The 17,277-nt window shown below is 45.0% G+C and overlaps 1 protein-coding gene across 5 annotated transcripts in view; it reads right to left on the bottom strand.

Annotated features, from left to right (window-relative positions):
- GGA3 (golgi associated, gamma adaptin ear containing, ARF binding protein 3) overlaps positions 1–17,277 on the bottom strand; it is a 730,897-nt gene that overhangs the window by 122,459 nt on the left and 591,161 nt on the right. For all 5 annotated transcript variants that reach the window (XM_085617036.1, XM_085617040.1, XM_085617038.1 and 2 more), the window contains exons 12-15: positions 9,355–9,422; positions 8,871–9,142; positions 7,806–8,053; positions 7,428–7,597 (exon numbers count right to left, since the gene is read on the bottom strand). In XM_085617036.1, the coding sequence (XP_085473162.1) occupies positions 7,428–7,597; positions 7,806–8,053; positions 8,871–9,142; positions 9,355–9,422 (758 nt within the window). The remainder of the gene's footprint in view (positions 1–7,427; positions 7,598–7,805; positions 8,054–8,870; positions 9,143–9,354; positions 9,423–17,277) is intronic.

Raw genomic sequence — 17,277 nt, 5'->3', positions numbered from 1 at the left:
ATTTAAAAAGTACTTAAGTCAAAATAAAGTTGCAGTCTTGCTTAAACAAGTAAGCATTGATTGTAGAGTGCAGTCACAAGTAAAACTTCCTTCATTGCGCTGAAGGTCTCACAATGATAATCCTATTTCAAACCAGTTGTAACTTGACCCACCTGGAATACGCAGTGCTGCACGATAACAGTAGGCTCTTTATCAATGTCAAACAGTGCATACTGCAGTACAGTCTTCCCTGCCCCTATAACCAAGCAATCCCTCAGCTGAGACTTACATGACAATTGGATTACGTCATGTTTCACAAAGTTGTCTTGTTTTTATAGCAAGCACTATATTATATCATAAAATTATATGACGCACAGCCGAACTCGCACAGATAGTTTATGTTAGAAACACCTTTGAGTGACTTCAAACACCCAAAAACAATCTTTTTTCATGGTGTTATAAATATAGGTGGGTGTTCTACTTTGATTTGGATGGGCATAACTGTTTTCTGAGAGCCCCCAGGACAAGTAAAGGAAGTTCATGATTAGGTATGGAATATTCTGACGATGCAGCAAATGCACCCACTAGTGGACGCCAGACTCAGCGCACCCAGCCTACACTCAAAAGGCTGGAATAATTCATAAGGAAGTTGGTTCAGCAATTGCGACTCCAGCGCCCCTGGCTGCTTTCGGTGGCACACTGGGGTGCTGCAGCACACAGTTTGGGAACTACTGGACTTGAGGTATTAGTCCCCTGCAGTCGGCAGGCACAAAGCGCACTTCCACAATCCAAAGAAGACTGTCTGCCGAGCTCCTTCGAGTACCAGCCTGAAAGTAACCGACCAGGTGGCTTCTGGGAAGCACAGTCCTAAACCTCACAGAGTTTCAGACATCTACACTGTTCCCAGGACTGCTGTAAGAAGATCTGCTTCAGTACTGCATTTGCCATGGCCAAGGTTTGTTGGTGGTCTTGCCAACTACTGACTTCTTTATGCGCTGCTCCAAGAAGAGGGAAACATCCTGCATTGTCAACCCTAAACTTCTGTGGCGCATTTGTCGAGTACTTGCATCCCAAACCTGTTTGCGTTGGCACGCCCGGTAAAGTCAGCCCCTGCAGCTCCCGGTAAGCACCAGATTCACCTCTGCACCCAAGACGCCCGAGCTCGGTAGAGATGTTCGGTCTGGTGATTTCTGTTTCTGGGGCCCCTCCAAGCTTAATCTCCAAGTAGCTCCACTGAACCTGTCCTGCAAGTGACAATGTCACAAGTATGTTTTTGACAGCTCCCGTGGCTCCCAGTTCAGCACCAAAGACAGCCAAGTCACATTTGCACCTGGACCTCATGAGCAATGTAAAATTGTTCTGACAGTTAAGACTTGGTCTGAGGACAAGCATGACCTTAACTCCAAGTGGGTTTCGTTGAACTCACCCTGTAAGTGACTGAGTGTCACTTAAGGTTTTTTCCATTGATGCAATGGTATAGTTTGACAGCTCTGCAAAGTACCTATTTTCTGAACACTTTAAAAACAATAAGTTCGGTCATATGCCTGGGTTTGATTTTGTTTCAGGGTTCACATTTATATAAAAATAAGCTCTATTTTTATAAATTGGTGTTGGATTTCTTTTGAGTTGTGTCAATTACTTATTGTCAATATTGGGACTCTGAAATGCTTAACACATGTTCCTCTAAGTTAGCCTGACTGCTCTTTGCCGCTCTCCCAGGACTGAGCTAATGATTACCAGTAAATCTGAGGTCCATTTTTGGGTATTGTGTTAATATTACATTGTAAGGCTCCCCAGCCATACCACATAATATTTCCACCTTGCCACGGTGATGCCTTGACTCCTGTTGCAAAGCATGCACATCCTGTCTAAATTTCCTCATGAGCAACTGAATATCCCTGTTAGTCACTGGGGCTGCAAGTCTCAAGTAATAATAGCAGTGGTTTGTTCCCTCTCCAGTATATTTGAGTTTGGCAGTGCCTTTCTTTTATAAGGATATGTTGCCGAAAACACATCCTTGACCAAAGGTATCTTAGTTGCCTTGTGCTTTTGAAGTGCCATTTTTGCCACTGTTGCACCATGGTCCTATCTGTTAGTAGCTTTGTTGTCATAATTACTTTCTGCCTTTATAAGTTCCCCCAACTGTTGAACAAGTTACTTACCTTCTGTAATGATATAGCTTTAAGAGACATATATTAGTTATGGATTCCTCACCTTAGAAGTACCCCCAGGCATCAGACTGGATCCGGAGGTTATTTTTTTTTAGCAGTACCCGGGTGCGTCAGTAGGTGGCGTTGGTCGACTTTGCGTTCGTCGTTGGCATCGTGGTCGTCGGAATGATGTTACGGTATCTACTTAGACGCCGCCCCTGCGCGCTGACTCAGTTCTTTACATGGCATTCCACGCCATGCAAGATACTGACAACTGGTGCACGAACACTAGGGTCCTGAAAGGAAGTCCCTTATCCTAGAAGTCAGTTCGCAGAACGGAGAGGATGGGTGGAGCGGTGAGGAATCCATAACTAATATGTCTCTTACAGATATATAATTACCGAAGGTAAGTAATTTGTTCATCTGAAAGAGACTATTAGTTATGGATTCCTCACCTTAGAATAGATACCCAGCAATACCAACCCTGCGGGTGGGTCTGCGAGCTAAGTGCACACCAGAAAATCCTGGAGAACTGAACGTCCAAAGAAGCCATCTCTCTGGATTTGGCTATCCAGGCTATAATGTTTGGTAAACGTGTGCAGAGAAGCCCAAGTGGCTGCCTGACAGATGTCATGAAGGGGAACTCAACATCCCAAAGCAGTAGTGGCTGCCATCACCCTGGTGGAATGGGCGTGCAACCCCACTTGAGGTTCTTTTTCGCTAAGGAATAACAAATTTTGATGCAAAGAACGACCTATCGAGAGATGGTCTGCTTTTGCACGGCCCGACCTTTCTTGGCACCCACATAGCCAACAAAGAGCTGATCATTCACCCGGAATTGTTTTGGGTAATCCAGATAAAATGAAAGCGCATGTTTTGGATCCAGACAGGGGAGCCTCTCCTCCTCTTTAGAAGGGTGCGGGGGCAGGATGAAGGGGAGCAAAGTGATGGTCAGTCCTATGTGGAAAGTGGTAACCACTTTGGGAAGAAACGAAGGTCGAGTTCGAAGGACAACCTTGTCCGGATGAACAGCCAGGAAAGGAGGTTTCGAAGAAATGGCCTGAAGCTCACTCACCCTGCGAGCAGAGGTGATGGCAATCAAAAAGAAAGTTTTCAGTGTCAAAAGTCTGAGAGGACAGTTATGTAGCGGCTCGAAAGGTGCACACATAAGGTAGGTCAGAACACGGTTCAAGTCCCACTGGGGCATTACGAAAGGAATAGGAGGAAACAAGCGAGTAATGCCTTTAAGGAAACGATTTACAATAGGGGGCTTGAAAAGAGAAGGTTGATCTGGAAGGCGTAGAAAAGCCCAAATGGTCGAAGGATGGCACTTAAGGGTGCCCAGAGGAAGAGGAGTACCTCTGAAAGAGGGGCAGAAAGGGGATCCACAGCCTTTGCTGTGCACCATTCCACAAATGTGTTCCATCTACAGGCGTATACTGATTTGGTAGAGGGAAGCCTGGCTGCCAAGAAAAAATTACAGACCTTGGAAGGAAGGTGGAAAGCTGTCAAATGTCGCCGCTCAATTCCCACGCAAGGAGGTGGAGGCTGGACAGGTTCGGATGGAGGACTGACCCCTGCTGCTGCGACAGAAGATCCTCCCGAAGAGGCAGTCTGAGTGGAGGATCGATCGCCATGCTTAAGAGCTCGAGATACCAGACTCTCCGTGCCTAATCCGGAGCCACAAGAATGACTTGGGCCCGGACGCGCTTGATCTTCTTCAGCACTCTGGGCAGAAGTGGTATAGGCGGAAAGGCGTATAGAAGACCGCAACTCCACTTGTGACGAAAAGAGTCACCGAGCAAGTGCCGCCATGGAGATTCGAACGCGCAGAACTGCTTACATAGTGCGTTGTCTCAGGTGGTGAATAGATCTAACCAAGGCTCTCCCCACTGCTGAAAGAGACCTTGTACCACCTCCGAGTGAAGACACCATTCATGATCTATCATGCACCGGCGGCTGAGTTTGTCTGCCCTGGCATTCAGGGAACCTGCCAGGTATTGAACCACCAGGGATATGCCCAGATGTTCCAGCCATGCCCAAAGACGAAGAGCCTCTTGACAGAGTCCACGACCACACCCGCCCTGTTTGTTGCAGTACCACATGGCAGTGTTGTTGTCCCTGAACAACCGGCACTACTCTTCCTTTGACAGAAGGAAGGAATGCCTCGACCAGGACTTCGACGAGGAGTGGTGGTGATGACTCCGCGACCTGTCCTGCGACCTCCCCCTCGACCGGGACCTTGAAAGGTGCAGAGCCGACTGCCAGGCCTCCAGAAGCTTTCGGGTCCGCTCCCGCAAAGACTTCGGGGCCATGGCCCTGCAGTCGGAGCACGACTTCGGGTCATGGTCGCGCTCCAGACACCAGAGGCACACGAGATGGAGGCCCGTCACAGACATCTGCTTGTGGCAGGAGCCACAAGACTTGCAGCCGGTTCACCGATGTGACATCCCTGTGCACCAAAAGTCAGACAACTCGAAAAGAAGTCGACAAAAAGTTGAAAAAAAGACAGTCAAAAAGTGACTTGAGGTACCGCTTTCTCTGGATCTGCACTGGCTGGCGCGGAAAAAGAAAGAACTGACAGCGGGCAGGGGCAGCGTCTAGGTAGATACCGCGATGTCATTCCGGTGACCACGACACCAACGACGAACGAAGAGCCGACCGACGCCACCTACCGACACGCAGGGATACTGCTAAAGAAAAAATCACTCGATCCAGTCTGACGCCTGGGGGTAATTCTAAGGTGAGGAATCCATACCTAATTGTCTCTTTCAGATACATATTTCTCGCATACTGCATGCCAATGCTAATTCAGGTGTATCTTTCCATCTCACAACTACTCCTCAAGGCCTGTAGCTCATATTTGTCATTCAAAGAGCCCTGCTCTTTTGGGCCTGGCTCACACTTTCCCTCCAGCTGGTTCTTATTCATCTAGTCAGCCATTATGGCAAATTAATTTTATGACCTGAACAGCTCCCAGCCCTCATATCAGTGCAAAACCAATCTCTATGTCCATATGATTTCCCAGATAATTTCTTGTCCAAAATATTATACCATGTGCCTGAGTCTACCATGACCACCTCTTTAACTCCTTCTAAAAAAACTCACAATATTGGAACGTTTTACTTTGTCTACATTCTCCACCCACATAAATCTCAAGGATAGACTAAAACCTTTTCATTATACACAAATAAGAAAAGGGAATGGGGTACACACTAGCCACATTTGATGGGCCCTTAGGTATCAGCTGGAGACCAAGGTCAACCTGAGGGATAATATAGGCCTCCCTATATATTTCAACTGAAAGCCAAGTCTGTTCCCTTTACCTGACGGCTGATGTGGCCTCCTTTTTCAGGTACCGGGGACTGTCACTTTTCGTGAGGATCCCCGATTGAAATTTGATCTTATTTAACATAGGTGGTACAGGACCAGTTGTAACTACCTCTCTAAGGGCCTGATCTAGACTTTGTTGGACGGATTATGTACCATCGCTATGTACTTCACTCCTGTCATGACACTGGTACTCTGCCCACCAAATTTAGATATGTCCCCTCGCCCAGCGGACATCTCTTCAGACAGTTCCTGTAAATGATCAGAAAGTTGACGTACAGCTCCGTCAACATTTTGGAGAAGTATGTCAAACTTCAAATTCTTTTTTATTTACAAAAACAAAAACCTCAAACAGTGATTTTGTTGTTGAAAATAACATTTTAATAAAAGTAATGAACCCCTTGACAGAGTGGGTGTCATTTACCAGTTTAGTTTTCACAGCAATTTACCGCCAGGTTACTGGGCAGTGACTGACAGTGAAAACGTGCCATTTGTCTACCCACTCAAAATACGGCAGGCGGACAAATCGCAAAACCTCCGACAGCCATTATTCTGTTGCGCTGTCAGAGGTGTATGACAGAGTAGTCTCAGCATCTACATACAGAAGGTCCACCTCACTCTAAATGAGGCGGAAGGTACTTCTGTTTGGACGACAGGGCACTCTGTCGCCTTTGTGACAGAGTACCCTCTAAGCCCAAGTTTGAATTGGGGCCTTTGTTCTATAAGGCATCCCGCAACAGTGCAGGGGTCCCAGATTGGGTTGTGTTTGTGAGATATTTCGAATGTACATTTTCTTGTGCCATTTCTAGTACTTTAAATGAGGAATCGTGGCGTCTAAAGAGAAAAAGTACAGCGAAAGGTTCTAAAACTCCGATAGAATCCTGTCAAAAGGAAACTGGCAATTGCTCTACTGTAGTAAAAAAAATCTAAACGTCATGAATGATGACAAAGATCCCATGTTGAGAAATCAGTAACAACATAAAACACCTCTTACAACTGTAAAACACCCTACAAAAAGAGCTGCACAAGTGCAATCAGAGTAGTAAAAACTAGTTAGGGCTTCTTGGTTTTCTTAATTGGCAGATGCTGCACCATTATTTGATTTTTGATCCTCAGGGCTAATTTCAGGCAAAGAAATCTAATAAAATCTGTTGTGAAAAAAAAAACTAATAAGGGCAATACTGCACAACACAGTAAGTCCCAGTAATTGATCACTTGGCTTTAAAAAGGCACAAGACGCACTAATGCAACTAGTAATGGTTAGCACAGTGTAGAGGTTATCAGACAACAACACTGTCTAAAAATCAATTCAACAGCAAAGTACAAATCTAAAGGAATTAAATATATAATTTTGAAAAACAAAGTTTCAATTACTTCCAAATAAAACAAATGGATGTTACCCTAGGATACTAAAAGGACACACTGAAAGAGAGGCGATCACTACATCGGACAGTCTGCAATGCTCTCTACCCTGTAAGCAAATGCCGGCCTACGTCAGTTATCTTTTCAATACTGATATCCATAACTCCTGTTTCAGTCCCATAAGAATTACACGGTCTGCAATTTTCCTAGGCACCTGGTAAGTTTTACCATGAGACTATGGTTGCTCAAAGCAGCTAAAATCTCTGGAGGAAAATGAAGAATTACCAGGGGAATTAGACCAGAATTATCAATTTCCACAGAAATTCCTCATTTCTCAGAGGAACTGCAGGGGTTCAACCGGTGCTCCTCAGTAATTCCATATTCCCAGAGTTACTAGTATGAATACCTCTGAGGATGCAGAATTACTACCTCCAAATCCAGGCCATAGTAATGTAGCCTTAAGTATTAAGGTACCTCAAGTTTAAGATCACAAATAACAGAGAAAACAACTGATGGAATGTTTGAGTACTCTTCAAATAGGAAAATAAGAATGCAACTTGCAGTTATTTCTCTCTCTCACACACATACTCATGTACTCACACCTACCTTTGGCACCGCAGCTTGAAGAACAATGTTGGTAATGGGCAGAGGGGCTGTGTTCAGCATGGAGACCACCACTACCAGTACATCAGACCGTCCCATGGGACACCCGCTCGCGAAGTGCAGCAAGATCCGTAAGCCGTTCTTGTCGTATGCTGTAACTGGAAGGGTGCTGCCTGGGTTTGAAGAAAAAAAGAAAGTATGTCTATCACGTACCCACAAACACCCTTCAGCAATATATGATGAGAAAGACTGAATCAGAATCAAACAATGTGTGTAAACTGTGATGGTTTTGGGTGTGAGTCTCACTTTTTAGTATGAACAGTCTATCTCAAAGGAAGAGCTTATGTAACAGGTGGAACACACATCAGCTGAAATACCTACTTGGTTTTATGGATTCCAGAGGGACATAGATGTTTCCCAGAGAGAAGTCGCTGCCTTTCAAGGGACTGTCCTGTTGTAAAGGTTGAAACAGGGGGCTCCCAGGTCCTTCTGGTCTGGATGTGCTAGCTGCAGTTGGCACTGATGAGGTCATGTGTGTAACAGATGTCACTAAACTAGGCGCAGCAAAAGTGGACAGAGGAATTCCTCCCTGGGACGTCGCCACCAAAGACCTGGTTTGTAATGATGAGCTATAACAGAGGAAACTTCAATTAAATAAGGCTGTATCTGTGGGCACATGTAAATAAATAGATGTGCATACACACTGGGAATGCTGTACTGTCAGGGAAAGAAAATGATTCTTGGTATGGGGAAGATAATGGTCAAACAAATACAACTCAGTGACATGAGCTATAGCAAAATGACATGCACTTCACACCAGGGACAGTATTTGGGTGGCTCTGCGCACAGCAGAGCGCCGTGTTTTTTTACTAATGACTAAAGTGCTACATATAATTCTGAGTTTCTCTGAGGTAATGTATGAACTATATACAAACCGAGTAGCAAAATTACAGGTAACTCTTCTCTTAGCTTGTTCTGTTTAAAGATCATGCACTAAGAGAAATTCTGAATTAAAGGTTTGAACTTTAGACACCACATATGAAGGAGAAAAAAAAAAAAAAAGACGCTTGGCTCCGCACAGAGCCAACATGATGCGCTGCTTCTTTCTACTGATCAAATTTTCTACTCGAGTAGCAGCTTTCACAATTCAAGCAGCAACTTTCTCAACGTGAGTGGTTGCGATTTGCAATGAACGCCCCCGTTGAGAAATCTCACTGGTAGGTGGTCTAGCGCTCGTTTTTTTTCTCTCGCTCACGAACTTTACGTTGGCAAGCTGTCTGCGAGAAAAACTCCACCATGCAGCGATTGGTGGAGTTTTTGCCGACTCCGCACTCCAAGCTGAGTGCACAAAACTACACACGTGGGGCAGAGTTTACTGCCCACCATTAAGCATAACACACTACTTGTCACATGCATCTCGCACACAGGTGCCAGAGCTCGACGTACCCTTTGGCTTCTTCCAAGAGCTGTTGTCCTAGGACCTCGAGCTCATGTAGAGCACTTGTAACAGGTGCAGGTTTATGAGAGGTTTCTATGGGTATGGCTCCGGTGGATAAGAAGAACGGAGCGGGATTAGAAATACAATGACTAGGGCCCGTCTGAGGAGCTGGAAAGCTCACTGGTGCTCCACGCTGGGGCATTGGCACCGATGGAAGCAGAGGCTTCGGGCTTGAGTTGCTGCCACTTGCACTGAAGAATTCTAGCTCGCTTTGTTCATTCTGCAAAAAAGGGATGAATAGGAAAAAAAATGAGATGAATTTCATTCACTTCTTCGAACAAGACAGACTAACACCCTGCAACAGCCTCTAGAACCTGTATATATAACAGATGGCACATGGACTGGTGATAAAACAGAGTAATATCTGTGTTTGCAACACTGAGCACGGAAATGCACAACAATGCTTGGGTCCTGAATGAGAAATGGATGTACCTGAAAGGCGGTCCATTGGCTGCTTCCTGTGGGTTCTGTCACCGTCCCAGGTGCAGGGTCATTCAACCCTACAAGTAGTCGCAAAGATGAAGATATAAAATATCTTGGAGAAGTATGTAGTCAACAATGTTTAAAATACAGCAAGATCAAGGCAGAGAGGGTTGTATAAATATGTACAAGAAGTCTAATGTAACACATCTGTTTATTCTTATACATTTGGAAATCATAAACAATTTCTAAGCACAGTTGTTTTTTTTATTTTAAACCCTTTGAATGGACATTTTAAACTCAAGTTACATTGCAGTTGGCAATAGTAGTAAAATGTTTATTTCAGAGGAAACATCCATTAAATATACATACAATAATTTGCTATAGCATTTCATCATAATACAAAGGCTAAAAACTGTAAATAAAAATAACACTGAATCCATTACATAAAAATTCTAAAAAAAATTACAATTCTTCAATTAATTTACGTTTTAACTGCCAGGCAAGTTATAGATATTTGACGCAGCAAATACACTCCGCTCAGTATTATCTGATTTTAAAATTCAGACAGCATCAATGCGGTGTATCATGCCCAAAGAACAACAAATTGAATTATCCAAGTGTACCTTAAGTAATGGCATAATGGACGGAAGAACAAAAAAATGTGCATCTGATTCAGGCTGTAATTTGCAAGAGGGACACAGGTATGACCAATCAGCAGGTACTTGCCCTTTGCTGCGACTGCTAGTAACTGGTAAGACTCCCATGTCTAAATTTCACATAAATTGATCCTACTTGGGGCCGTTCTATACAATCCATATACTGTTTGAATTCCGGTTTGCATTTAAAAATTAGAAATCCTTCTGTCAGGCTGATGGCTTCTCTAGTCACCTTTCCTGCACATACAACAAACATCCTCCTAGTGATCAACTCGTGGTTTATTTCAGGCTACATGCAGATCCAACTTATACAGCCAGAACTCAATATGATAAAACCATGTTATTAAGACCCAAATCCAAGCATTGAGGTGTAAGTGGGGCACTTTGGAGCATGTTGAGAATTGATCTCCTAAACCTATTTCCTACTTTTGCCAGACTTATGATATTGACCACACCTCAGATCTTGGCGCCATATGCTACTGTGGCACCTAGCCCTCTACTATAGTAAATCTCTAATGCTTGTGATATTGGCTGGAATTTGATGGACTTATGTTTTTTGAAGACTGCTGTGCCTGTGAGCTGCAATGTCATACGGCTTGTAGTACTTTGGGGAGACTATTGCCAAAGTAGTCGCGAACCGTACCGCTAAATAATCAAAATCCTAATTTGCTCCAATTCAGTGATTCGCAACTTTACCTTCCTCCTTGGAGGTAGTAACATTTATTTCTAAACCATATTGTTTACAGGAGGAGGAGAATCTATCTAGCAAATTTTGTAGGCCCATAGGCGATTTAGAAATTAAAAGAATATCATCTGTAAAGAGTACAGCGGGAACATTCTGGCCAGCTAATTTGAGGGAATCATTATTGCAATCATGGAGCCTGTCAATCACCCATTTATGTATAATGAATGTAAAATAGGGTGAGTACACATCACTGGCGGACCCCACTTCGATGTTAATAAAGTCCCTCAACTCTCCCATCCTGCCCCATTCCACTTGTGCACAGTTACTACTATAAATTGTAATCTTTCCAGCTATATTCTCCACATTTTGATTAGAAAAGAAAGAATAAAGATATCTTAAGCACTGATGGTATATATTTCTTTTTAACTTTGGAGTTAAAAAAGACCTTAAATGTTTCATATGAACAGCGCAAAAATATTCAATATATAATTTCTGACAGAGGCTTTCTCCTTGAAATACGTTTTTTCCAGACCTCACATACAAATTGCGATCATCAGGGTTTATGAATATCAATAAAGGCGAGCAGAAGAGGGTAGGTCTTTCGCGCTCCCCGCACCAAAACCATTTAGCAGCTGTGCGGTACCCTCTGCTTATTGACCTATGGGGCATTTTTGACTGATTCAAAGGGTTGTACGGTCTATCTTTAACTTTCATTGAACCAGGTATCTTCTTTTAAGGGAATACCGACATTGCACATTACTTTTTAGATGTGGGGTAGTGTTACCAATACAGAGGATCTCCATGTCGGTACTGATCATTGTTAGGGGCTTATAAGTGGCCGGGTTACCTAACAGAAACGTCAGCACAAGGCAAAGGCTCCGTTTGCAGTCTCACTAAGTTGGCCTCAGACTGCTGGGAGTTCTGCTCTGAGTTGATTGCCCACCCCACAAGTGAGTCGTATACACGGACCCCTTAACATCGCTTTCAGGGCCTCCCACTGTGTGGCTCTATGTGCCGTAGTGCCCCAGTTAATGTTCAGATAATCGGTCAGAGCTTGGGAAAATGATGCACACCCCAGTGGGTCTTCCAATATGTCCGCCGGCAACCTCCATGAGCTATCCCCCCCAACTCCATCTCCCCCAGAATATCTGAAAAAAGATAGGTGCATGGTCTGACATGTAACACGCCGAATGTGTGACTGAGACCCCTGCTATTGCCATTTGCCCACTGACCAACACTCTATCTAGTCTACGGGTATTTTGAGTCAAGGAGGAACATGTAAAGACCCTGTGGTGGGGTGTCTCGACCTCCAGGCATCCTGCAAACCCAAGGTCTGCATTACAGTCTGAAAGGCCCTCATCATGTGAGCTTTTGTTCCCCCACCCTCCGTATCCCTATCAAGTGTCGAATCCAACACCCAATTAAAATCCCCCAGCCATAGTATGGGTATATTTTGGGCATGCGCCAAGAGGTCCTGCATGGTATAGAAAAAGCATGGATCATCAGTATTAGGCGGATACATGTTTAATATAAACAAATCCCAACCATCTAAGGTGCCCTGCTACAGCGCATACCTACCCCCCACATCAGCCTCTGAGTATGGATGTGCAAACGGGATCCCCGGAGCTATGCATATCAATGTATCTCTTGCATATGTAGAATAGGAGGAACGGAACACCTGTTCCCTCCATTTCTTAGTCAATCGTGCAGTTCCTCAGTCATCCATATGCATCTCTTGCAAGCATGCAATATCTATTTTATTCCTCTTTAAGGAGCTCACTTTATGTGCATAGATGCCCAGTCCCTGCACATTCTAGGAGAGAACCCTGAACTCACCCTGCATTTTAAGGTATAAAGGCGGATCCCCCAGTCCAGTCTCCCTGCATCTCGCCATGCTCCCCCAAAGGTTGTGGAACTCTATAACTTACATTTCTAAACAAAACAAACAATCCCAGGTCCACCCCCTCAACCCACGGGCAGAAATGGCTCAACTTAGCGACCATTAAAGCTTAACTTTCGCATATGCCAGGACAAACTCTCCAATCCCCCCCCCCTCCCCCCCCAAGTCCAAACAGGACCAAATAACGAACCCCCCCCAAAAAAATACACTACCAAGCTAGACAGCTGCATACACGCACACTGCAATAGTTCCACCTCATAAAATCTTGTATAACCTTTTGAACAAGTCATATCTCATGTAGTCTGTACAGATAGCTTCAACCCGGGTACTATCCCCCCTAACCCTCCTGATCCCAACATGTAGATCTTGGTCGGGAAACTTTTAAACCCATTCTTACCAACACCTGTATCCAAGCTGGCCACCCATAAAGTCTGCTGTACAGGCAGACCCCCACAATGAAAGTCAGCTGGGTCCTACATGTGCAACCTCTCCACCCCCCTATTTCCAGTGGAGCAATAGTGTCAGGTATCACATCAAGTTTGGTGCCCAGAAAGTCATTGCCTCACCATCAGAGGACATCCGAGCTACAGTCTCTTCCTCATCGGCCATCTCTTCTGTGGGAGGACAAATGCTTTGTGCCATCATCCCCCATCATTGCTCGATGCTCCTACAAAGGAATTAAGTTTGGATTATCTCAAGGCTGCTCAGAGCAGTAGCGCCCCACATGAGACGGCCTGCCCCAGGATTCTCGATGACTCACCCCCGGCCGGGGTGCCACAGCAACATCCCTGAATTCCAGCCATACCCAAACATCCTCCGGTTAATCAAAGAAGTAGGCCTTATCCTTGAAGAGACTTTCAACCATGCCGGGTACAGAAGCACTTATCGCAGCTGGAGTGAGCAAAGCTTTTGTTTAACATCTAGATATGATTTGCACTCTTCCTGTACTTGTTTGTTGTCGTCCGGGTATATGGCAATCTTAAAATTGCCAAACTGGGGAATCTCCTGTTCCTTAGCTGCATGTATTATACAATCCCTGTCCTGATAGTAGAGAATTTTGGCAATGATGGCTCTGGGAGGAGCCCCTGGTCTTGGTGGGGACACCAAGGCGATGTGCGCCTGCTCCATCGCAAAAAAAGCAGATCAGCCTCGAGGTTTCAGGGCAGTAAGCACCCAATCCTCCAAAAACAACATGTCGCAGTTGACCGCACCGCTCTTTTGGGAAAGCCAAAGACCCTAATGTTGCTTTGCTGCGAACGACCCTCGGCATCGTCCGCATGTTGACCCAACCCCGCCATCTTTGTCATCATGGTGGCCATTTGATGCCTGAGGGTCGCAACTTCTCCCTGCAGGGTCTCAAAATGTATTTCAGCATTAGAGACTTCATCTGCTACCTTGCAGAGGTCTGCCTGCAAAAGATTAACATAGAGGAATATAGGTTTGATCCGGTATTCTAAGGCAGTGCAACACCCCTCTATGGATGGCAATAGTTCTGCTCTACTAGGTCAGGCTCAGCCTCCAGACAACCCTCATTATCGACCACTCCAGATTGCCGGGTTATCCACTGAGGGGTTGCTGCGGCGTAGTGTATTGCATGATAGAGTTGAGGCCATGCGCTCGGTGCTGTTTGTCTTTGCCCATACTACTAGAAATTACAGAAGTGGAAGGTCCCGCTTAACGATAGACCAGGAATTTGCTCCTCCTCCTCACCTGTGGTGCCACCAGACCCCCACGGTAGCGCTCACCACTCTGCGACTGTACCAATCCACAGCGTCCACAGTCCGCCAGGAGCTATGGAGTAGAGCAGCCTATACAGAGTAATTACAAAAAGAACAATTGATGGACAAAATGCAGAACTATGTCGTACATTCACCCCAGTACAGAGCTCTGGGAGTAAATCCATCGTTTGTTTTGGGGGGGGGGAGCAAAATAACGATGGATTTAACTCAGATCTCCTGACTGGGGGTGAATGTTTGATTTGCTCTGCATTCTGTCCATCATCTGTGTGTCTTTTGATTAATCGCCCTAAGTACGCCTGGTATGCCCAGACGTTGGTCCCGGGCTCACTGTGCCACTGGATTGAAACTAGCCTGGCTGATGAGGGGTGATGCCCTGAAACCAGTCCCAGGATGCTTGTTTCCGGTCCAGAGAGGACCCGGCTTGGCAGTTCGGGCTGGACTGTTCCCATGAGGCACAGGGTCAAGACTGATTTGCATATGGCTAGGTCTAAACTAAGGTGGCATGGGGAGCCAAAGAACGATGGATTTAACCCAAATCTCTTGACTGGGGGTGAATGTTTAATTTGCACTGCATCCCGTCCATCATCTGTGTGTGTTTTGCTTAATCGCCCTATGTACGCCAGGTATGCCCAGACGTGGGTCCCGGGCTCACTGTGCCACTGGATTCATACTAGCCTGGCTGATGAAGAGTGATGCCCGAGTGATGCCCCAAAACCGGTCCCACGATGGTTGTTTCGGGTCCAGGGAGGACCTGGCTTGGCAGTTCGGGCTGGACTGTTCCCATGAGGCACAGGGTTAAGACTGAATTGCATATGACTGAGTCTAAACTGGGGTGGCATGGTGAGCAAACGAACAATGGATTTAACCCAGGTCTCTTGACTGGACGTGAATGTTTGATTTGCTCTGCATTCCGTCCATCATCTGTGTGTTTTTTGCATTCTCACCCTAAGTGCGCCGGGTATGCTCAGATGTGGGTCCCAGGCTCACTGTGCCACTGCATTCAAGCTAGCCTGGCTGATATGGGGTGATGCCCGAAACTGGTCCCAGGATGCTTGTTTCAGATTCAGGGAGGATCAGGCTTCGCAGTTTGGACTGGACTGTTCCCATGAGGCACAGGGTCAAGACTGTTTTGCAAATGGCTGGGTCTAAACTGAGGTGGCATGGTGAACAAAAGAACGATAGATTTAACTCAGATCTCTTGACTGGGGGTGAATGTTTGATTTGTTCTGCATTCCGTCCATCATCTGTGTGTCTTTTGCTCCGGCACCAATGGATTCAAGTCACTCTGGTTTCCCTGCAACGGCCGAAAATGATCGAAATTCGGTCTGAACAAACCGGTGTGCCCAGGAGGAAGCTTACAATATCAAAATAAGATGGGATATTGTTATAAATAAATTAGAAATAATACAAGTCACCAGCTGAAAATTCGGCAAATATGGATAAATTCGAAAATCAGTAACCAGGGGGACCGGGGATCGAACCCGTGGTTCTGTAGTTCGCAAATAAGACTTAAAAACTACGAAAATGGCGGCCGAAAACGATCGAAACTCGGTCTGAACAAATCGGTGTGCCCAGGAGGAAGTTTACAATATTAAAAGAAAAGGGGACAGTGTTATAAATAAATCAGAAATAATAATAGTCACCAGCTTAAAATTCGGCAAACAGGAGGATCCGGGATTGAACCCATGGACCTGTAGTCCTTAAAGGATTGATGCAAAAAACTACTAAAATGGCGCCGATAGACGGCTACCTTAATTGAATGTTAAATACCAATGTGGCAGGTAATAGGCATCCAATTAAGTATGCCTAGGGGTATTTAAAGCCTGCACAAACGACTGCATTCACCAGTTGCGGTGGAAGAAGGACGTTGTGACAAGCAGGCTCGCCGATTTTTAAAGGTAAGGACCGCTTTGGTGCAAACTAGATGGATAGAAGACTTGAGCAAGCAGTGGGCACTCGAATGTATGTAGAGTGAGGGAGAGAATCTTTTCTCCTATGCAGGATTCCAAGAATGAAATCCTAGGAAAGGGGGAAAGTTGTGGTACTCCTTTTCTGAAGACCATAGTCTATCAGCTTGCATTACGTGACAATGAGAGTAGAGGTCATACTTGTAATTAGCAAATTTGTCAAAATCTGGGGAATGCGATAAGAAGATTCTTCTATGCGAGGATCTAAATAAAACCTCCTCCAATATGACTTTTAATACACAGGTTGGGAGTAAAAGTAAAAACACCCCCAAGAAAACCTACAGTGTGGCTGACAGCGCTTAAAGAAAAGAAGACAGCGTTGTCAAGATTCAGGCTGCCACAAGATATTGCAGGCTCTAACTGGTATGTACTGAACCCCTTTCTAATTTAGAAGGAGTAGGAGATAGGTAGATGTCTAAAGCCATGATCTATGGATAACTGTACACTTAAATTGAACGACATGTTATTCCGGTACAGGTATCAGGACACCACTTGAAAAGGTGCAGGGAAGGACAGCCTGAACTTAAACATTAGGCGAAAAACCTATTGGTAGGTATATGGATGTAATTGTTGAGAATAAACACCAGTGCCATGACATCATTATTTGAAGTATATAGCATTATCTATGTACCTTACAGGCACAGCTAAACAACTGAATACAGGCGGTGCATATCGAAAGACGTACCTGCTTTAAGACACCATTGAACATGTGTCAACGTGACTTTTTAAAAGTAAGTGTTTTGCTTAAGAGCATGAGAATAGGCTAATAGGCTCAAAAAGTATGGTGAAATAACTCCATGCTCTTTTTGTAGAATTCTATGACTCCACTGACTATGATGCAAGTGGTCTAAAATCACAAAAGTTGAGAGGTGATAAAGTCGTCCTGAACACCCACAGAAGGACTTCAACACCTACACTTAAAGTAAGGGCAGACAACATGTAATAGTGACATTAACAGCATAGCCCAGAACTAGAATCAACTCTC

The sequence above is a fragment of the Triturus cristatus genome, chromosome 7 (assembly GCF_964204655.1).
Source record: "Triturus cristatus chromosome 7, aTriCri1.1, whole genome shotgun sequence".
In the NCBI taxonomy this organism is placed as follows: Eukaryota; Metazoa; Chordata; class Amphibia; order Caudata; family Salamandridae; genus Triturus; species Triturus cristatus.
The sequence above is the reverse complement of the archived record's forward strand: the minus strand, read 5'-3'. Positions and strand labels throughout refer to the sequence as shown.